At 39.4% G+C, this 23,232-nt stretch overlaps 1 protein-coding gene and 1 long non-coding RNA gene across 3 annotated transcripts in view; both read right to left on the bottom strand.

Moving 5' to 3' along the window:
- LOC119651412 (probable glucosamine 6-phosphate N-acetyltransferase) overlaps positions 1 to 23,024 on the bottom strand; it is a 29,963-nt gene extending 6,939 nt beyond the window's left edge. The window contains exon 1 of one of the 2 annotated variants that reach the window (XM_038055005.1): positions 22,875 to 23,024. In XM_038055005.1, coding sequence (XP_037910933.1) covers positions 22,875 to 22,898 — 24 coding nt within the window. In that variant the 5' untranslated portion in view covers positions 22,899 to 23,024. Of the gene's footprint in view, positions 1 to 4,482; positions 4,698 to 22,874 lie in introns of those variants that run through there. The other variant, XM_038055007.1, reaches the window with a different exon arrangement.
- Positions 9,069 to 9,878, bottom strand: LOC119651413. The gene is made up of 3 exons (XR_005249456.1): positions 9,587 to 9,878; positions 9,470 to 9,532; positions 9,069 to 9,407 (listed from the first exon to the last, which is right to left on the bottom strand). It is a non-coding gene; the product is annotated as an uncharacterized LOC119651413 (long non-coding RNA).
- Positions 23,025 to 23,232: the final 208 nt, after the last annotated feature.

The raw sequence follows: 23,232 nt of genomic DNA, 5'->3' as shown, positions 1-23,232 counted from the left end.
GGCACAAGGCAAAATATATATCAGTTGATTATAATTTGTTTTCTGACAATATAAGCAAATATTTTTTAAAGGAAGATAATTTTCTATTTATGACAAAACTTTCATAATAATTAGATTCAAAGTGCGTCTAATAATTTGACTAGCAACCAAGGAGATGGGCGTGTACAAAGCCAAATGTTAAATCACTTTCACACTTGAAGCAAAACAAGTCGGGAAACCGGAAGTTGGACGCTTCAAGTATGAAAAGTTTTGTATATTTCTTTTATAAGGATATATATCATTTGAGTGTGCATTTGCCCCATTAGTACGTAGCACCTAATGTATACATATATTATGTGAGAATATCCACATTCAGTCTTGAATTTGACAAGAAGCGACAACTTCGATCTATTATAACTTTGTTACTAATAGAGGAATTTCCACCAAACTTGGTAGGATAATCCTTTATGTTATAGCCTACATTTCCTCATGTAGGATGAACTTAAGGGAGTTCTGCAGCCAATTACTAAAAATTATAGTAATATATAATACTATTATTCACTTTATTTGAATAGATATCGGTATGGAGGGTATTTCGGAGCATTGTGAAAGGCTCACCTAAATTCATTTCTTATAAATTTCGGCAACACCTAGAAAACTCGTCCAGCGCACAAGAATTACGCGATCCGAAGAGTTAAGTTCCAATTTTGGAAGGTATATCACAACCACTTTGTATCTTCGTTGACTTTCACCGAGGAAGCACCCTGTCGCCACTCTTTTAATTCTTCCCGCGGACATTGTCACATGGGACATGCAATGTCATTCACTCTGTTCTATGCAGATGATGAGAACTGCATTTCTAATATCTCACAATAAAATCAATCTCAAGCAACTTGTTCTTCCCGCGGACATTGTCACATGGGACATGCAATGTCATTCACTCTGTTCTATGCAGATGATGAGAACTGCATTTCTAATATCTCACAATAAAATCAATCTCAAGCAACTTGTTCGAAAGTGCCCTCTTGCAGCACGATCTGAGACTATATCTGAATAAAACAGAATTTTTGACGACCGACCCCAATCAAGCAGACACTTCCACAGTGGGTGGCCGCGACTTGGAGAGAACTTTACGAATGGAGAACTGCATTTTAATATTGTCACAACCTCTATGAAATGTCACACCACAAATGGCGTTTTTGCGATCGACAACGTCAACGAACCTCTCAAATCCCAAATCTACCGCAATGTTATCTGCCCTGTCGTTCAATGTCGTCTACGATATGCTCATGTAATTCGCACTGACGAGGACTCACTAGCTAAGATCGGTCTAAACATCCACCTCAAGGAGCAAAGTGTAACTTGCTCCTTCGAGTTAGAATCCTTGAGGAAATTGTAGTATTTTTCTGGTACATATAATTGTTGTTAACCCCTAAATTGGAGCTACCACATCAACCAAACTTATGCGCATTCATTGCCGGTTTACCGATATGTGTATTAGATCTCTGCAGGATTTCCTGTGAAGTTCGCACTAACAGATTCACATTCCATAGCCGGCATTGATACTCAGCAGCCGCCACAGCCACTTCTGCTAGGAAGATCTATATGCTGTATCTAACGATACATTACACACATCAGTCAGTAACCGACGACGTCAATTACCAAGCGAAAACGCTACAAATCAATAATTTCTTAAGACAAAGAATCTGTATCCCCATATTGATATGCACTCGCCGACCGCCGAGTCACCTACCTATCTCTATAGCTTAACTACGCTTTCTGAATAACACGTCCACGAGTATCTCTTCAGTCGGGGGCAGCTTTTCGTTTTGTGTCAGGTTAGAGTACGACGCAGACGAGTGTTGACAAAGGCTTGGAGCTTTGGAGTAGCAGTAGCGATTAGTTTCTATGTGTTGCTCTAACCAACTTGATGGTTACATTTTAAGATTTTGGACAGCACAGTGATGGGGGAATTAGTCCTGCATGAAATGGTGGCATCTCCAACTCAGCGGGCCAATTCAATCGGGAATAAAATTTTCGTTTTTATCACAATGAAAGCGCGCGGTGTATACCCTCTTATATATACAGTATTATCTATTTAATGAGTTTTTCTTCGCCCTTCCGCTTTGTCAGAGGGCACCCTACACACTTTACGGAATTTATCACAGTACCAGAGCACGACTGCATCACTTTCGCCAACACTTGTATCAAACAAAGGAACTATCAACTCCCTGTGGTCATTGATCCATTTTCATAGTCCGTCAGGCTTTACGACACTAATTACAAACGCGCCTGATAACCTCAATAGCACTACCGAAAACAACATTGGCCGCTCAATGTTCAATATACTAACTAACTTCCTGTATTGACAGTAAATATTGTTAGTCTAGATTACGTTTACTCCCACTTACATCCTGAAACTCTTAGATATTGCACTGCCATTCAGGCTATAGTGACTCTTCCCTTTTCCTCTCTCAAACGCGATTGGGGCTGCTTATGAGTTATAAGTTTTAACTGAGGATATTTGGAAATGAGCTTCATTCTCAGGAATGTAATTGTCAAGCATGGGAGTGTAGATAACATACTGAACATAATCGGACTACTGTTCTATAAGCTACTACACATATATACATTACTGATCGGTAAGATACCAAAAGACCTGCATTTCAACTGCAATAATTGAAAAGATACATTAATTTCCAATCACAGAATCATCATCATCAACGGCGCAACAACTGGTATCCGGTCTAGGCCTGCCTTAATAAGGAACTCCAGACATCCCGGTTTTGCGCAGAGGTCCACCAAATTGGATATTCCTAAAACCTGTCTGGCGTCCCGACCTACGCCATCGCTTCATCTTAGGCAGGGTCTACCTCGTCTTCTTTTTCTACCATAGATATATATTGCCCTTATAGACTTTCCGGGTGGGATCATCCTCATCCATACGGATTAAGTGACCCGCCCACCGTAACCTATTGAGCCGGATTTTATCCACAACCGGACGGGCATGGTATAGTTCATAGATTTCGTTGTTATGTGGGCTGCGGAATCGTCCATCCTCATGTAGGGAGCCAAAAATTCTTCGGAGGATTCTTCTCTCGAACCCGGCCAAGAGTTCACAATTCTTCTTGCTAAGAACCCAAGTCTCCGAGGAATACATGAGGACTGGCAAGATCATTGTCTTGTACAGTAAGAGCTTTGACCCTATCGTGAGACGTTTCGAGCGGAACCGTTTTTGTAAACTGAAATAGGCTCTGTTGGCTGAAAAGAACCGTGCGCGGATTCGAATCGAATCGAATCACAGAATATTCCAAGCAAATACCACAACCTCTCGAACAGTTCTATATTAACCACACGAACGCCTTGTGGACCATCATAGAACATTGCCCGATATTTTGATTTTTGTTCCAGATTCTCTTTAGCTCTAAAATATTCAGTATGCCTACAAAGTCCTGAATTCCAGCAAAGCTTAAAGTTGGTATGACTGATTTGCCTACGGTTGTTGTAAATTCTAAACAACTAAAGTGGTGAGCCCGGAAAATATGTATAGCATTTACAACGTATGTATATGGTCAATAAATTACAGAGGTCAGGTATATGGTCAATAAATTACAGAGCACTTGTCCTTGGTGTAAGAAATAATAACCATAACTTTCGAAAAAACTGAGCCTACAGCCATGAAATGACAAAGGGGGCAAAGAACCTACAAACAAAAATAAACTGAATAAAGTTGAATTTCGAGCTCATAATTTTGGCAAATATTTTGTTTTTTTTTTATAAAGCGACGTTAGAGTGTTAGATTTTAATTTCCGTTTATTTTAAGGACTTATTATAAGCTGTCTCGCAGATATATTTTTTTAAGTGACATCTATTGACTGCTTTCCGCATCATTAGCATTTGCCGGTGATTTAAAAAGTATTATGCAGAAAAACGTGTATGGAAAACATGGAGAAGGTATATTTTAAACCTCCATCTTTATTTTCGAAGTATTGCTATAGTTTATTTCACTAAAAGATTTGCAATTTCCCAGGCATTTTTAAGTCTGAGTTTGGTGTCTTGGATTTTGCTCCAGTACGCTTTAACATTTCACCTCACAATACACTTTCTATTGTTCAATACAATCCGTGATCCATTTTTAATCTTTAATAGTTAATGATATTCCCTTCCACGACTGCCTCTAATTCAGTGGGTTTTCAGAAATATTCATATTTACCTTTCACTTTGAAATTGCAATTTAATACACCAAAACACAAACATTCAAATTATTTAGATCAACCACGAAATGCAAGGGCCCCTAAAACTAAAACCGAACAACTATGTTCGCCAACCCAAGAACCGGAAAAGCAGGATGTTATTAATATAATGATAAGATGCTCACTCTACTGACTGATAAAAAAGCCCACTACAATGTGAATACAATCTAATGGAAAATATTTATCGCAATGTTTTCGACGAGTGGAATGCTGCCTATCACTAAATATAAAGCACTTTCTCTTAGCTTACCTGCGGAACTAGCACCATATCGTTATCTAGTAAAATTGCACACGGTAAAATGTCTATTTTGGGTGAATTCACGCTTAATTGGAACCTTTCCCGACCAATGTCAAAACCGAAATGAAAGTGAGCGTGGTCGATGCGAATGAAAGGTCTGCGGGAACCAGAAATATTTCAATAATGCCGATCGGAATGGAGACTAAAAGTGAGCATAACAGTCGCGCTTTTGGTTTCACAGACCTTGCCTAGTCTAGATCTACTGTGTCAAGAAACAAGTTCTACTGATCATGTTTAAACTGCAATACGAAATAGTATACAAACCTGAACGCGTAATGCCACATCAATAAGAACTACCAGTATATATTATACATCTACCACAGAATGACAGGAATATCAACTTTACATGTCTACTTCCGTATAAAGGAACATTCAGATAGTTTTATTCTTCTGAAGCCTTCATGCTCGCAATAGTGAAGTGAATTAAATTTATTTAATACTTTGTATATCCTCTTTCGTAAAGACGAAACGTAAAAGATATTTTGACTGACATTCCATACCACGACTTTTATAACTTTTAAGTTCAGAACGTTCATAATAACATATGGAAGAAATTGCTGGACTGAATTGAATAAATTTACATTTTGCCACTTTCACTCCCAAGAGAAAGCGATTTGGTTTATATTTTACTTGGAAACGGTTTGGGTTGAAAATCCATAAAGAATCACGAAGTAAATTAAAAACAGAAGGCTTTATAAAACTGTTTTCCTAGTCTAGTCTTCCACTTTGTGGAAAACAACCAAAGAGATTTGTATAGTTGGATTGTCGTTTGCGAGCGACTAACAATCACTGTTACAGAGAGGAGAGAAATAACTGCGTATCTGGGCTGAAGCTTGGAATATGAACGACTTATTGGATGCCTTAGGCTGACCTTGCACGATTAATATTTCACAAGTCTGGCGTCAGTCAGAATGACAAAATTATAGAAAACTCGTCGTATCGGGTATTTCTATGACAATGGCGGATGATGACTTGAGTATAATGCAATTGTCATTATGTTGTTAATCGAAACATGACTTCCGAGTGGTCCGGATTTTTAAATGCATGGAACGGAAATGGTTTTTTTTCCGTTTTGTTTATACCAAACACGTCAGTTTTTCATCAGTCCATTTTTGATGGATTGACTTATCATAAAATAATGAAATACTGATGGTGTAAAGTCAGCCATAAGGGGTTACATAAAGCTGCGTCGGTGAAATCAACATTTTCTCGATTTTTTTGACACCTTAGTTAATGTTTATTAAACATGTCGGGATACCGGAAGCCCGGCGCTTCGGATATAAAGGTTCCGGGTTAATCTTATGTGTGAAGCTCTGTATGCACCATTTTCCAATCGTAAATAGCTAAGAATACAAAATACTCATATTTTGCCAAACGCCAAGATACACATATGCAAATACAAATCAACAATACTGTTTTCACCCTAAACAAACAACAAGCATTTTCACTTTACTCCGTGCATAAAAGCATACATATACAGGGTGCGGCAGCATAACTTCCTTTTTTTAAAATGCGCGCCACTCAGTTAGTTGATGTCATAGCGGAGCGCTAGTGATCTCGTTCAAGGGATACTGTAAAGTTTTGTCCCGACACGGTTCAGTCGCCATCATGCGTTGGAATAGTGAGGAGCGTGCCTTTGCCGTTGAGGTTTACTTTTCAAGCGGATGTTCGGTTATTGCAACACAGCGTGCATTTCGGAATCACTTTAATTTAGCCCCGTTGGCTCCCGTCCCATACCGCAAATCAATTGTTACATGGGTCACTACATTCAGACAAACTGCAAGTGCGACAAAAGAAAGAACTGGAGTTCCTCGGCCCGTTAGATCACCTGAGAACATTGAAGCAGTGAGAGCGTCAATGTTGCGATCGCCACGGCGTTCTGCGCGCAAACACGCATCTGCCCTTGGACTATCCGATCGTTCTGTGAGAAGAATTCTTCGCGATGATCTTCATTTTCATCCCTATAAGATGGCGATAGTGCAGGAACTTTCAGAACGTGACTTCAATTCACGGATGAACGCGTGTGAGCTTCTTCTTGATGTCGTTCCCGAGGGTGCTATTGTTTTTTTAGCGATGAAGCCCATTTTCATTTGTGTGGGTCGGTTAACAAACAAAACATGCGCTACTGGGCTGACACCAACCCTCGAGTCACAGTGTGGTGTGCAATTTCCTCAGCTGGAATTATTGGTCCCTGGTTTTTTGAGGAAAATGAGGTTACAGTGACAGTGAATTCGGACCGGTATGTAAACATGCTACAGAATTTTTTTTTCCCACGGCTAGAAAATTTGAATTTGGGGGACACTTGGTTCCAACAAGACGGTGCAACAGCACACACTTCAAGAGCATCGATGGCTGTTTTGAGGGAACAGTTTCCAGAGCGCCTTATCTCAATTAGAGGCGATTTGGAATGGCCGGCACGCTCTCCCGATCTGTCCCCTTGTGATTTTTTTCTATGGGGTTTTTGAAATCCCGTGTTTATGTGAACCGTCCAAGAAGCCTACAAGATTTGAAGACCAACATCCAAGAAGAAATTGCCAACATAACACCTGCTATGCTAACAAGAGTCATGACAAACGCCAGAAATCGGTTTACGCAATGTATGGAGAATGGGGGACGTCACCTAACAGATTTGATCTTCAAAACAATGTAAATAAAAACTTTAGACATGTACCTACATTATAAAAAATAAATAAATATTTTCCGATGCATACAATAGTTTTTATTGAGTTTTGAAAAAAGGAAGTTATGCTCCCGCACCCTGTATATGTTACATACGTAAATTAAAGACCCCTCGTAACCAGGTACACACACGCCTATTATATTGGTTATTACTCGCAAGCTTTATTAATATATACATATCCATATATGTACATGTCTACCTGCAGTAATTGACACTGAAATGCAAATAACTAAAAAAAGCCAAAAAAGGAAAACTAAAACGTCCCCATTGAGCCCGCCGTTCAGATATATAAGTGCACTTTATATGTTCAAGTTCAAATTCAATTTATTTCAATAATATTTACAGCTTTGCAAGACAGTTCAGTATTTTAGTGTTCAGATATGATTATACCTATCTATACATCTATTAGATAAAACTGAAATATTATATTACTTAAAAATATTAGACATCCAAGGAAAATGTAAAAACCTTGCTTATAACAACTTATGATAACTAACAAACTAACTTGAGGGGTGACTATTCTTACAACTGTATACTCGGAGCAAACACATATATAAGTGGTATTAACTGTGTTGATATAGTGACCTGATGAGAGGATTCTTATTATTTATGCATGACATTTGAAAGCCAATTGTTCTTTTACGAGTAAGGTTTGTTAACATTGAAACATAAACTTCTTGATGGATTGTAGCGGTACGAAAGTACTTGAAGTTTCTTTTTATGTGACGGGGCGCAACATGCCCACGTCGGAGCACCATATAAGATCATAGGTTGGATTACTATTTTGAAGATCAACAGTTTGTTCTCTCTTGATAGCCTCGAATTCCGATTTATTAGTGGAAATACTGCATATTTACATTTATCGACTTTTTGGCAGATTTGGCTAATATGACCAGCGAATAGCCTCTCCAAGGAAGGTAATTCTATGATTGGGGAGATTTTTACTGCTTCGTTTTCCCGTGAAGAACATAGCTTGTGTTTTTGCTGCATTTATTTTTATCTTTCAGCGAAAGTTGTACTGGTATAATCGCTGTAATTGAGACTTAAGATCAGAGACTATGACGTAGGGGTCCAAAGATGATCGGTAAATTCAAATGTCATCAGCGAAAGCTGCCATCTTACAATTATATATTTAAGGGAGTCGGCAGTATAAATATTAAATAGAGTAGGACTCAGGCAAGAACCTTGAAGCACCCCTTCGAGAATAACTTGAGTTTCAGATTGGGCTCATGAAAGATTGATCAGAAATGATCGATTCGACAAATAGGAGTGAAGCATTTTCACTATATAGTCTGGGAATCGAAATTAATCAATTTATAGAGTAAACCATCGTGTCACATAGTGTCAAAAGCCTTTTAAATATCAAGCGAAACTAAACCAGTTGATTTACATTCCGTGAAGGATTTCTTTATGTCGTTGTAGACTCTATAAACTTGATGACCCGTGGAATGGCGCTTACGAAAGCCAAATTGGAAATCTGGAAGCAAGTTCTTTTCCGCAATTGTCTTCTCGATTCGCGCCAGAATAATCTACTCAAGTATTTTATCCAGAATGGGCAGGAGGCTTATTGAACCGTAATTTAAAGGATATTTTGGATCCTTCTCCGGTTTTTGAACTGGGATAACTATTGCTTTCTTCTAAGAAGTGGGGGAAACTAAGTTTCTGATAATCGCTTTCATTTCGCCAGGCCTGGATAAATTCTGAGCATTAAAGTCGGTAGAGATAGAATCTAACTTGACAGGGCTGGAGTTTACTACATGGTTCAATGTAGTAGTCCCTAGATGCATAGAAGTGAGGTGATTACTATTTTTAGGAAATGGCCAGGCCTGATTCCGCAATTGGAATAATCTAGTGATTATTACTCTGGACAAGCTACTATATAGCTAGCTATATATTTCGCTTTGGGTATCCTGTTTCTTTACCATATCTGTTTATATTTACTACTTATTCAAATAAGAAATTTAATATGATTGTCAATGTCATCTGACTTATGAGACTCTATAACAACTTTCGTTGTAGAGCGGTTGATAGCCCATCCGAGTTTTGATTAAAATTTGTCTACCATGTCAGCAATTTGTCTGGAATATGTAATATCATTGAGATTAACTGATCGAAGGTCTGAAGACTGAAACTTAACTAATTCGTTCCGTTGAAGTTGAACTTACGCGTTTTGGATAAAATTTCCAGTTGTGGATTCCTTACAAAAAATAAAACGGGAAAGTGAGGCGAGGATAACTGGTTAAGCGTCGAGAGACATACCTTTGTTGATAATTAAATCAAAAGTAGAATCGAAGCCCCTAGACGGGGAGTAGGTAGGTTTGTCTAGAAAATGTAAGGTCATACCATTATTGGTCGTTGTCTTTAAAAGCATGTTACCTGCCTTATTTGCGCGGTAACAACTCCACTGACGGTGTTTTGAGTTGAAGTCCCCGCATATAAGAGATTTATTCCGCTAAAAATAAACTTCAAATCGTCCTCAAAGAGCCCATACTTATAGGAGTTCATTCTCGTGCCAAGAAAATACGCAGCTGTAATAAATATTTCTGCTTCTTCTATCTTCAAGGTAATCGTTTCAATAATTTTTGTTTTCAACCCCGGTGGAACAAAGTACTTAGTATATTTCCGTATACAGATGGCTACACTGCCTCCTCCTTTTTCTTGTCTGTCACCTCTGTAGATGTAGAAATCAGAATGGGTAGGTTTTAGCCATGTTTCTGTTGAAACTACAATATCTAAGTTTTGCTTTACAATTGAATCATCACTTTATATGATTATGACGTCATACATGTCTTGGGCGCAATATATTTCCCTTAAGTGCGAAAATTGACCTTCTATAACTTTGTTAATAATGGTCGGGTTGCCTTCAAACTGTCCAGAATTATCATCTATGCTTAAGGAGGCTTTCCGGTAAATGGTAATATACTATTATTAACTTTCTTTGTGCAGGTATTGGAATGGGATGTATTTTGAGGCCTATATTTCTTATAGTTGCATCACTGTGATTTTTTTTTCAGATTTTTCGGTTGGGTAGGTTCTGAGAACGAGACCTTGCTTCACTTTTTGGGGCCCACACTTTCTGCCCTATCTCCCCTATGTTTTACCCAATATCAGAAATAAGATCTGTGAAAAAAAAAATTACACCCTCCCTTTCACATGTATAGGGTATGTCCCCTTTGAAATTCAACACAAAATGACGCCAATTGCTGCATGTAAAGGGACACATCGATAACATATTCTCACTAAATTTTGTAACAATCGGTTTGGACGTTTTCGAGTAAATCGGGTGTGACAGACAGATAGACAGACGGACAGACAGACATTGAGCCGATTTTAATAAGGTTTTGTTTCACACAGTGTGCGAGGCCAGATAAAAGCAGCAGCATCACTCTCAACACCATTCGATACCAACAACTGGGGATGCCTTATTATGCGTCCTCTTTAACCTGGCCCTGGAGAAAATGGTTCGCGATGCTGCGGTAAATGCGAGGGGTACGATCCTCTTTAAGTCCACCCAAGGCAAAATATATGGTGCCAACGTCAGCACCTAAAACCAACCAACCAACAACATCAAACCGCACTGGTCAGCCTATTTCAGCTTACAAAAACTGTTCCGCTCGAAACGTCTGAACATATGTCTATAGGGGCAATATTTTTGGTAGAAAAAGAAGACGAGGCAGACCCTGCTTGAGATGGAACGATGGCGTAGGTCAGGACGCCAGGCAGCTTTTAGGGATATCGAATTGGTGGACCTCGGCGCAAAACCAGGATATCTGGATTTTCGTATTAAGGCAGGTCTAGACCGGATACCGGATACCGGTTGTTGCGCCATTGATGATGATGAAAGTTTCAAGTTTGTGTTTTTCATAAACAAAACAGGTATGAAAGGTTTTGTGTATTTGGTGTGTAAGTATAGTTGGGTACAGAACTATTTGATTTGTACGTACCCCGAAATGTATATGCATGTTAGACTGCTTACTTTAATCTGATACTGATATTGAGTTTTTTCGGTTACAGTAAATTTGCACGGAAGAGACAATTTATTAAGGGCCTATATCGGTTTGAAGTCGCCCAAAAATGATATAACTTTTCAAAATCATAATAATATTCTCACTGATGGCCGGGGGAATTGTATCGTGATTTGAAGTCGAATACCAGTCGACTCAGCTGTGAATTAGAACCTGAGTCAAATCAGGGTGATAATCTCGAGCGAGCGCAATGCTGACAACATTTTCTCTTACAGGCTATCTCGTAGTGCATCGTTACGGTCTTGAATGAAGTGATCTAACACACTTCAAGGCCTCATTCAATTGGATTGTTGCGCCAACGATTATTATTATTATTAATATAATATGGTGCACAATTTTTTTAACTTCACTCTGCTATCACAGAGTCTTACAATTACCCTTCCGTAACCATCTTTTGCTTTTACAGTTCTTTTATGGTTGTTGCTACGAATCTCTTTGCCATATTGAAAAGTGTTTTGTGGATTGATTGCGGTTTTCTTTTTAGGAGTTACTCTCCTCCTCTTACTAGAGGAACTAATTTTAAAAACACTTCTAAGTTGTTTTTCTTACAAGATTGTTATTGATTATGAATCTAAGAATGTTTTGACATATTTTAAACCAATAAAAAACAGGCAGAAAAAAAAAATTCCAACGTCTGTCTGCCACACCCGATTTATTTAGAAATGGCTGAACTTATTGTCAAGAAATCTGGTGAGAACGTGTATTTTATGAGTCCCTTTCAACCGTCTCCGAGAAAAATACGTGTGACAGACAAACAGATAGACAGTAAACCGATGTTAATAAGATTCTGTTTTACACAAAACCTTAAAAATCACAATGATGTATCTATACCAAATCTAGGCCTCAAAATATATCCGTGTGCCAATATCACTGGTGGCAGGGGGATTTATTATCGTGACTGGATATCAGATACCAGTCAACTCAGCTGTGAATAAGTACCTGAGTCAAATCAGCGTAATAATCTCGTGTGAATACTGACCACATTGCCTCCTACAGTATATTAAAACATACTTCAAGACCCGGATTCAATATGTCAACGATTATTATTATTTAATTGTATATTACCATATTTTAGAAATTTACCCGAAAGCAGTGCTTGAGTTTATCCTAGAAGTATTGGTATAAGGGATAATATCAGGCATAATTTTGGGAAGTTTCAATGAAATCCAACTAATGTTAACAAATTTATAGATTTTATAGTTCAGTTAAATACGTACCTTAGTATACCACCGATATTCAATATACATACGTACTGTACTCTTATATATACATATGTACGCTTTTGTGCACGAAGTAAATCGGAAATATGTGTTCGATCAATTTATGTACGTACATGAATATGTGCAGTATTCGGTAATAGGCAACGTTTGCTTCTTTAAGATGAGCATTATATTTATGTCTGGAATATGTACATACATATATTGGAGTTTCAAAAAAAATATGAAAGAATATTCTCAGCTATATACGAATGGAAAAACGTGCACAGAAAGTCTCTCGCATACAATGAACGCAAAATCTTTATACCCGAAGCATTCAGCTTCTGGTATTCCGATTTCTTTTTATGTTATAGTGAAGAATAGTGGAAACGATTCCCGAATAACAGTAAAAATAATTAACTCACTGCTTGCACTCTAGCGTGAGTGACAAAATTTTGTTAACATCGGCGATAACAACATAGTGTTAAATGTGAAGTGAGTAGCGCAAGAACGCAACTTTTTTCTTAATAACTGGCAGCGAACATTGTGAAAATTGATAGTTATAATATAATTTAATCATATAATCATAATACCATTTAATCACAATTTATGAACAATTCTGTTTTAGGGCAAATTAAAAAATGTGAAAACATCGAGCCCCGTTCTGAAGCTGAAGCTAGCGTAAGGGGACGAACTTTTTCGCCACACCGTTTATAGCATTATTAGGAAAAATTTAAATTTAATTTAAAAATCAGATCAGGTAGGAGGCGTCTAACCTCAGCAAGGCAGGACCGCATTATTTGTGGAGGTGAGCAAGAGATACTCGGAAGAAGATATAGGCAATTAAATTTGAAAACTCAAACTGCCTGAAATGTAACCGAGATCTTTTCTATCAACAAGAAAAAGGTTTGCGGTTTCCAAACTATTGGAAAAATATTTTGTGGACCGATGAGGGTTGGTCCATATTCCATCGACATTATAGAAAGCAGCATATACAACTACGTCCAAACTTGCGGAAGGTAATAGATGTAAATAATAATCCGATTGAGTTAGGGCTGTGTTAGAGCACTTCATTCAAGACCGCAACAGTACACTACCGGATTACCCTAGTTGGACTCAGGTACTCATTCACAACTGGCTCGACTGGTATCCGCCGACAAGTTATGATACAAATCCCACTGCCATCAGTGAGATTTGAACCGCGACCTTCCGTACGACAGTCTAGAGCTGTAATAACTGAACTATCCGGACACACCAACAACGCAATGGCTGTCAATACAACACAAAACCGTGATGGCATCTCGACCATTTTTTTTTGTGGATGCATTTCGACAAACGGTATAGTGTGCTAAATAAAGACGATTCAACATGATAATGCAACGTGCTAGAAAGGAAAGATAGTAAACTTATTTAAATGGAGTTGAAGCCCAAACATTAAATTGGCCTCCGCAAAGTCCCGACCTAAATATTATTAAACACATTTGACTACACATAAAACACACATAATAAATGTGTAGCTGATATAACGAAAAATTAAACTGAAACAAAAGAAGAAGTTAAAAGTATCTGGGTCTTAGTTTCAATCATTTTCCAACATAATATAATTCATACCCAAACGATTACAACCTGCAATTGATGCAAAAGGGAGAGAATACGGAATACTAATTGGTTAGTTAACAGATAAAATAATTTAGTTTTTGAATAAAGTCTTGATAATTGCTTTTGTTGAAATAATTTTGCCACTCAGTAATATCGCTAAAGCGCACAGCCAGGGAACTTATTATTTTTACTGCTATTCGAGAATCGTTCCCAATCAAGGTTAAAGAGCGCATATCTAACACACATACAATGAAAACATTTATTCCCACGTAATACTGATAACACAAGGAAAATGAACATAATCGAGTGAAAGAAAAGTATTGACACGGCAAGAAAAATAAATTGATTCTAATAAAAAATCAACCAAATTCGAACTTCAATTTTAATGATATGTACGCAATTACAACTGTAAGACAACAATGCATCGAATTCGGAAGGTATTGAATCACACCAGAAGAAATTTCATTCTTAGCTTCCTAAATATAATACTTTCCAAATCATTTTTGGAGGAGATATATCGTATATAGGCCTGGAGTAAAAGCTACAGATGTTCGTCCATATTAAGGTTTACCGATGGGAAGGCATATACAGGCCCGATGGAATTTATACAACAACCATCCTCGTGCCGAGAAGGAAATGGAATTGTTGTCCTACTGGAAGACAAACGCTCATCCTCATTAGAGTATATTTAGTTCTTTTTCATGTTCTAGTCAATAAACACATATCTATTCAATCTCGTTGCTTTGAGGCCCCAACCAATTTCCTTACTGCTTGAGGGTTGCGTATATCTCGTGAGTTTTAAGCTCCATATTGAATCCTCACTTTACTTTTGCCAGACCACAGAACTGAAAACAAGCAGTCACAGATTTTGAAAACACGCTCTTTCACAGAGATAAATTTTCTCGGTTATTTTCATGGATGAACGGTTTTTTACGCGAATTTTCAATGACGTCTCGTTGTTGTCGAACTTCCAGTTCTCTCAGTGGGCTGTTCTACTTAGGGGATTATTTTATACCTCTTATGACTTTGTTTCTGCGATGTTCCGAAAATGTTGACTTATTTCACGAAGTGACGGCAGGCACAGAAACATTACCAGTTTAACTTCTTGGTCATTTCCTCGTCTCCTGACATATTGCTTGAATTTGCATGGTGGAAGAAAAGCATTGAATATGTTCGTTATGGTATTCTTCAATCACTTGCGCATGAAAAATTCCACATGTTTACTATAGTGTTAGTGTCGTGTATTCGATGGGGAAACATACACAAGAAACCCCCTCCCATCTAAGGACATTGGCTCTGCAAGTGGAGACGGACTTTGAATCCACTCGTTACTATAAGCAAGCATCACGTTCATGTTCTCATACGCATAAATCTTTGAAGAACATGCTCTCTATTTCAATCGAAAGCCTACACTTCATACTCGCGGCGCAGTGAGTTAGAAAGGAGGGTGCTGTAATGAAGAAAGAAATTGGAAACTCGACTACAGCCCCCACTACATGCCAAATTTTGTCTGTCAGAACCGCCTCGTCTGCCCCTACTAATAAACGTGGAAGAAAAGGAGACTGGGGATGTAGACACAACAAGCTTAACACCGGATCGTAAAAAAGAACGCTTGCGGATCGGGCACCGTGGATCTGGGAAGAATCCCAACCGACGACAAGGAAAGGCACTGTGAAAGAAAACGAAGCGCCTTGACAATGAGGACGGATGTCGAGGAGAAGCTACATAGTTTTATTTTATATATAAAGAGAGTTTTATATCTGGATATTTTGAAGACAAACCTTAAACGAACCGTCCAAAAATTCCAACTTGTTGATACTGCTTGTATATGTTGTACAACAACTGATCTGAAGCATAAATTCCGTTTGTGCATGACTTGGTTGCTGTATAACTATACCAAAACTATCAATTCTTCTGTCCAGAGCCCGGGCTTGATCCCAAAAGAAAATTTATGGGGAAAAGGGTGAGCAGAGAGACCCCAAATTCAATAACGACTTAATTACATTTTTTAAGGGAGAATAGGAGCATATTCCTAACGGTTACGATCTAGAAAAGCTCATCAGATCCATGGAAAACATGCTGCACACTAGGTATTAGAGTTAAGTATTTTTTATTTTCTATTGTATTCTACTATATTTATTCATATGTCGTAAGATTGTGACAACAATTATTTAAGTGTTTTTATGCGTACAAATTAAAGACATAAATATTGTGCGCAAAATTTATCTAACGCATGTCTACTTTACTCTGTGATCGAAAGCATAGATACATGTCCATCTTATTAGGCACTACCCGCAAATTTCATTAGCATATACCTATACATACACGTGCTTGTCACCAGTAATTGATACTGATATTCAAATAACTAAAAAAAGCTAAAAAGGGAAAACCAAAATGTCTCCAGGGACCCCACCGTTCATATAAATTCACTTTATACATATGATGATGACGTCATGCACCTTCTAAAATGCAATATTTTGACTTTCAGTAACTTTGTTAATAATAATTGGATTACGTTCAAACTTTCCGGAGTTATGTCTTCTATTATCATCATCATGAACGGCGCAACAGCCAGTATCCGGTCTAGGCCTGCCTTAATAATGAACTCCAGATATCCCGGTTTTGCGCAGAGATTCACCAATTCGATATCCTTAAAAGCTGTCTGGCGTCCTGATCTACGCCATCGCTCCATCTCAAGCAGGGTCTGCTTCGTCTTCTTTTTCTACCAAAGATATTGCCCTTATAGACTCCTGGGCTGGATCATCCTCATCCATACGGAGTAAATAATCCGCCCACCGTAACCTATTGAGCCGGATTTGATCCACAACTTGACGGTCATAGTATCGCTCATAGATTTCGTCGTTAGGTAGGCCAAACATTTTTCCCTCGAACTGGCATCATAATGTTTCGAGCGAAAACGTTTTTGTAAGCTTAAAAGGGCTCTATTGGCTGCCAACAACCGTGCGCGGATTTCATCGTCGTAGCTGTTATCGGTTGTGATTTTCGACCCTAGATAGGAGAAATTATCAACGGTCTCAATGTTGTAGTCTTCTATATTTATTCTTCCCGTTTGACCAGTGTGGTTAGATGTTGTTGGTTGGTTGGTTTTCGGTGCAGACGTTGTCAACATATATTTTGCGCGCACCGTCTGCTTGATCTGGATAAAGGCAATTTGTACGTCTCGAATCGTTCTTCCCATGATGTCGATATCGTCAGCATAGACCAGTAGTTGGGTGGACTTAAAGAGGATCCTACCGCTTGCATTTACCTCAGCATCATGGATCACTTTCTCCAGGGCCAGGATAAGGAGGACGCATGATAGGGCATCCCCTTGTCGTAGACTGTTGTTGATGTTGAATGGTCTTCAGAGTGATCCTGCTGCTTTAATCTGGCCTCGCACATTGGGGTTAGCCTAGTCAGTTTTATCAATTTCGTCGGGATACCGAATTCTATCATGGCCGTGTACAGTCCTACCCTGGTTATGCTATCATAGGCGGCTTTAAAGTCGATGAAAAGATAGTGCAACTGATGTCCATATTCCAACAGTTTTTCCATCGCTTGCCGCAGAGAGAAAATCTGATCTGTTACTCATTTGCCTGGACTGACTTTGGTATGGACCAATGATGTTCTGGGCATATGGGGCTATCCAGCCTAGCAAGATAGCGGAGAATATCTTATAGATGGTACTCAGCAACGTGATACCACTATAATTGCTGTCTGTCTTTCACGCCTTTTTATGAATGAAGCAGATAATGCCTCTTTGCCAGTCGTCAGGCATTGATTCGCTGTCCCACATCTTGAGCACAAGTTGATGAACCACTTGGGGTAATTGGTCGCCTCCATATTTAACCAATTCGGCTGTAATTCCATCGGTTCGTGGCGACTTATTATTTTTAATGAATTGCCCCGATTGTTTCTTCTGCACTTGGTGGTGGCAGTATTTTTCTGTTGTCTTCAGTTGGAGGGACCTCCAACTCCCCGATATTCTGGTTGTTCAGTAGTGCATCCCTCTTTATCTCGGCAGGATGAGCATCGAGGTGTGTAAGGCTACAACCTGCTGACTTGTTGGTAAAACTTGCGGACCTTATGCGGTTGCTCCCTGTACTTTTCCGAGTGTACAGACCTGTTGGTTCTCCCAGGCTTCCTTTTTCCGTCTGTAAAGTCGCTTCTCCGCTCACCGGAGTTCGTGATAAGTCTCTGCGTGTGCCCGCGTTCTTAAGAATGCAACATTACACAGTATGCAGCATTCTTCCGTTCCGTTGCTAGTTTATATTCATCGTCAAACTATTCTGACTCATGTGGCTAGGGCCAAGTATGCTTGTAGCCGTATTTATGATAACGTTTTTCAGGTGATTGTGAAGATCATTTGTTGATGCTTCATCTCCAGGATCTCTGTTGACTGCGGTTATTGCGGCATCCATTTCCCTCTTATAGGTATTGCGTAGGGCTGTGTTGTGAATAGCTTCGGCATTCACTCTCACTTGATTGTCAGAGGGGATTGTAGGTGGTGTCGTAATTCGAGCTCGAAGCACTATGCCAACGAGATAGTGGTCCGAGTCTATATTGGCCCCCCTATATGTTCTGACATTCATCAAGGCTGAGGTGGCGGCGTTCAATCAGCACGTGGTTAATTTGGTTGAAAGTGGTCCGGTCTGGAGAGGCCCACGTGTGTTTGTGGACCGCTTTCCGCGCAAACCAGGTACTTCAAACAACCATTTCGTGCGATAATGCTAACTGAATAATCCGCAGTCCGTTATCATTGGTACCCCAATGTAAGCTATGGGAACCGACGTATCGCCTGAATATGGGCTCCGTTCTTACTTGACTGTTGAAATCCCCAAGTATGATATTGATACCATACTTGGAACAGGATTCGAGGGTTCGTTCTACTGCCACGTAGAAGGTATCCTTCTCTGACTCTCCAGTCTGATCTGTAGGAGCGTGAACGTTATTAAAGCTTATGTTTCTAAATTGGCCTCGCAAGCGCAGAGTGCATAGCCGTTCGCTTATGTTTTCAAAACCGATAACAGCAGGTTTCATTTTTTGGCTGACTAAGAAACCTACTCCGGGCACATGGTTTACTAGATGCCCGCTATAATATATGGTGTAGCGACTCTTCTCCAGCAAACCGGTCCCTGTCCAATGTATCGGCTAGCTGCTTGGTAGCTCCATCTCTCTACAGGAAGCGCACGTTCCATGAGAAAATGCGCAAATCGTTATTTCTTTTTCGTTGCCTTGTTCATCGTTGTAAAATCCATGTAGTCAAAGGCTCCTGTGGAGATAGGGTTTGGTAGTAGAGCTGTTGGTGTTGGTTCAGCAGGCGTTTCCCAGGTTTTATGCTCCATCGTGGGTACCAATCCACGATTTACCCTGAGACCTATCCTACCCTTTGACTTAATGTCTTATATTATCGCCTAAACTGATGCCAAATTTGGTAATTCTAGGTTCAATTTGAGAGAGGTTTTCGATTAACTTTAAAAATATGGTAATATACAAGGTGTACTCCTAATTAATTTCCGTTTTTTTTGACAGATGGCGTTCCATGTCTTGTGTCGTTGTTGGGCGCACATACCTGTCATTTTGTTCAGTTATTGTCGAGTGTCTAAACTGCGTTGACGTTTCCCCAAAAAGTTCCTCCAGCAAATTTTTATTGCGCGTCAAAAATGTCAGCGTACGTACCGAATTTCGAGCATATGCGCCATGCATTGTTTTTTATGTTCAATCAAGGAAAAAAGTGTCCGAAAGCCACTGTGCACTTGCGGAAGTTTATGGTGATCGTGCATTAACACTTCGAACATATCCGTTCCGAAAATTCAAAAATGGAGATTTCGACTTGAACGACGTCGCACGCTCCGGCAAGTGAAAAACGTTTGATGACGCCGAATTGCAAGCATTATTGGATGAAGCCAACATGCAAACGCAACGACAGCTTGCAGATACGTTGGGAGTTCAACAGCAAGCAATTTCGAAACGCCTATGAGCAATGGGAAAAATTCAGACGAGTGGAAAATTAGTGGTGCATGAACTAACCGAGAGACAAATGGAGAACCGAAAAGTGACGTGTGAAATGCTGCTTCAATCGTACAAAAGAAAGTCTTTTCTCCATCGTATTGTTACGGGCGACCCTACACGCAACAAATCGTGGGTGAGTCCAGGTGAAGCATCGACATCGATGGCATGACCAAATCGTTATGGGCGGAAGGTCATGCTGTGTGTGTGGTGCGACCAGGCCGGTGTGATCTACTTTTAATTGTTAAAACTTGATGAAACTATGAACGTCGTTCGCTACAAACAACAAATGAAACATTTGAGCCGAGCGATTGCGGAGAACCGACCAGAATATCAAGAATGACAGAAGGTGATTTTGCTCCACAACATTGCACCATCGCATAAGTCGAAAGTCGTTCGCGACACGCTGGGAAAACTCAAGTGGGAGGTGCTTAACCATGCGTCTCACCAGACCTGGCCCCATCGGATTACCACCTCTTTAGGCCACGCATTTTCTCAGAAGCGCTTGGACTTCTACGAAAATTTGCGGAAATGGCTCACTGAGTGGTTCACCTCCAAAGACAGTCAATTCTATTGGTGTGCTATTCACAAATTACCAGAAAGGTGGACAACATGTGTAGAAAGCAATGTAAAATATTTCGAAAAAAATAACTATTACGGTTACTTTGGAATTTTGTGTTTTATTCACAAAAAAAAACCGAAAATAATTAAGAGTACACCTGGTACTATTATTAACTTTATTTGTGGAGATATCGAAACCGGATATATTTTGAGGCCTAGATTTTGTAGAGATGCATCAGTGTGATTTTTTTCAGATTTTTTCGGTTGGATAGGTTCTGAGAACGAGATCTGTTTCACATCTTGGGACACACATTTTGAGCCCTCCCTCTCCTATGTTCCACATAATGTCATAAATAAGATCAGTTTCGAAAAGTAGTAATCGAGCCCTTTCATTTCACCATATTCTGTCCGGATAGCTCAGTGGTTAGAGCGTTGGGCTGTCGTACGGAGGGACGCGGTTCAAATCCCACTGGTGGCAGTGGGATTTGCATCGTGACTTGCCGTCGGACACTAGTCGACTCGCTGTGAATGAGTGCCTGACTCAAATCAGGGTAATAATCTCGGGCGAGTGCAATGCTGACCACATTGCCTCCTAGTGTACCGTTACGGTCTTGAATGAAGTGCTCTAACACACTTCAAGGCCCTGATCCAATATGGAATTGTTGCGCCAACGATTATATTATATATTCTGTGAAAAAATACACCCCCCTTATGCATGCACCCTTGAAACTCAACATCAAATGGCACCACTCGTTGCATGTGTTGTGTTGTTATTAGCTATAAAAGTGAAAATAATTTGAAGTTTTTGGGTGTGACAAGAATTATTTAACAAAATGTATCCGCTCATTGGATAGTGGTAGAGTAGCTTAATCTGACTCATGAGTGTATTCGGCATTAGATGTTATCGCTGAGCATATCAAAAGATTTGGCAGAAATTACATTAACGATAACTGCTTTTACTGGTATGAAGCAAACGATACCAGGCGAAAAATACTAGTAATTAATTAATATTAACGAAAACGCTGCTAAATATTTTTTTCGGAAAACCTGAACCCACCCGCACGCCTTACCTTTTCAACAATTTCTGTCGTTTTCAAAAACTAGGTCCAGTAATTTGTTGCTGGATTTGTTAAAGTATGGCGGGAGTATCAAAACAGCTTCATGTCTCTGTTGGTGTTCATCAAAGTAGCGCCCTATTACCACTCCTCTTTGTTCTTGTTGTGGACACCGTCACACAGGATATCCAACGTCCAGCGCCCTACACACTGTTTTATGCAGATGATGTTTTCCTAGCATCTGATAGCAAAAATGATCTCGAGCAACTTGTCCAAAAATGGAATGATCGCCTCATGGCGTGACACGTTTTGATCACATCCGAAATGAGGGTATCCGCGATCGTTATGGAGTTGCACCGATCGTGGAAAATTTGCGAGAGGCGTCTTCGAAGGTATGGTCATGTAATTCGTGCTAACGAGAATTCACTTGTCAAGATTAGTCTGAACATAGTAGTCGATGGTAAGCGACCAACGGCGGCTTGATACGATGGATGGGAATTTAAAAGCCTCAAGATTGCACCCAGATCAGGCGTTCGATAGAGCCAAATGGCGATACCGATCACGACAAGCCGCCCCCCTTGTGAACGGGAAAAAGGCTGAAGAAAAAGAAGATTAATTGACTAGTCAAGAAGTTAGCTACTACACAGAAGATAAACAACACTGACCATAACTAGAACCACAATGGATTCATATAATTGCACGATTGCATAAACCGTAATCTCCATCTGTGATTATGGAATAATGGTGTTATCACTAAATCAAAATCAAATTATAATTATGCTTTAGTTCAACTTTGCTATCTATTACGATGATCTGTATCAGTGCCTTGAAGCTATAAAACTGCCAGAAAAATGAAAGACATGCTTTTTTTACAGGGTCGGTATGAATCCAAAATAGAATTTATGTTTGTGTCAGGAGATCCAAAAAGACTTATCCGTACTATCATAAGGAGCATGGTAGGATCCTCTAGAATCCCACACTTTAACCTTCGCGTCGAGCTATCCGAAAAAAAGGCCAGCACAGACAACCATTGGCCATTAGCTCATAGCACTGCGACTTCTTAGCCGGCAACGAATTCAACCAAGTTTCTCTTCGAAAATATTGATAGAGGTTCAGTTTTCCGAAGACTTTAACGTATAAAACTCTGCCCTGATCGTTGGCAAACGTAATAAATAACCAAATCCATTTCACTTGGATCGCTATTCAAACTAACACTTACTTGCGGAATCATATTTGTACCCATAGTGCTTGAACTATAAAGTAATTAAGCAAAAAAGGCAAACTTCGGTTGACACCCCCCAAAAGCTATCAACCGCATATACACTCCGACACAAGACAAGTTGACAACGTCAATGCAAATAAACTGACAGTCCTATTTAACTGCAGTTAAGTTGGTTGTGATAATCTTCTGCTTTGAATTATTTCCAGTTTGAGGTTTCTTTAGACCAATGCATAATAAACGCGAGCGGGCGGCAACCCATATTGGTCACATCCTGTAATCATAAGCCACACATGCATTGATAAGAAATTTGCAAGATAAACCGACAAACCATTCGTGTTGCCCCATATAGTGATAA

This window comes from Hermetia illucens, chromosome 3, assembly GCF_905115235.1.
Source record: "Hermetia illucens chromosome 3, iHerIll2.2.curated.20191125, whole genome shotgun sequence".
NCBI classification, from domain to species: Eukaryota; Metazoa; Arthropoda; class Insecta; order Diptera; family Stratiomyidae; genus Hermetia; species Hermetia illucens.
This window is presented reverse-complemented; position numbering and strand designations above follow the sequence as displayed.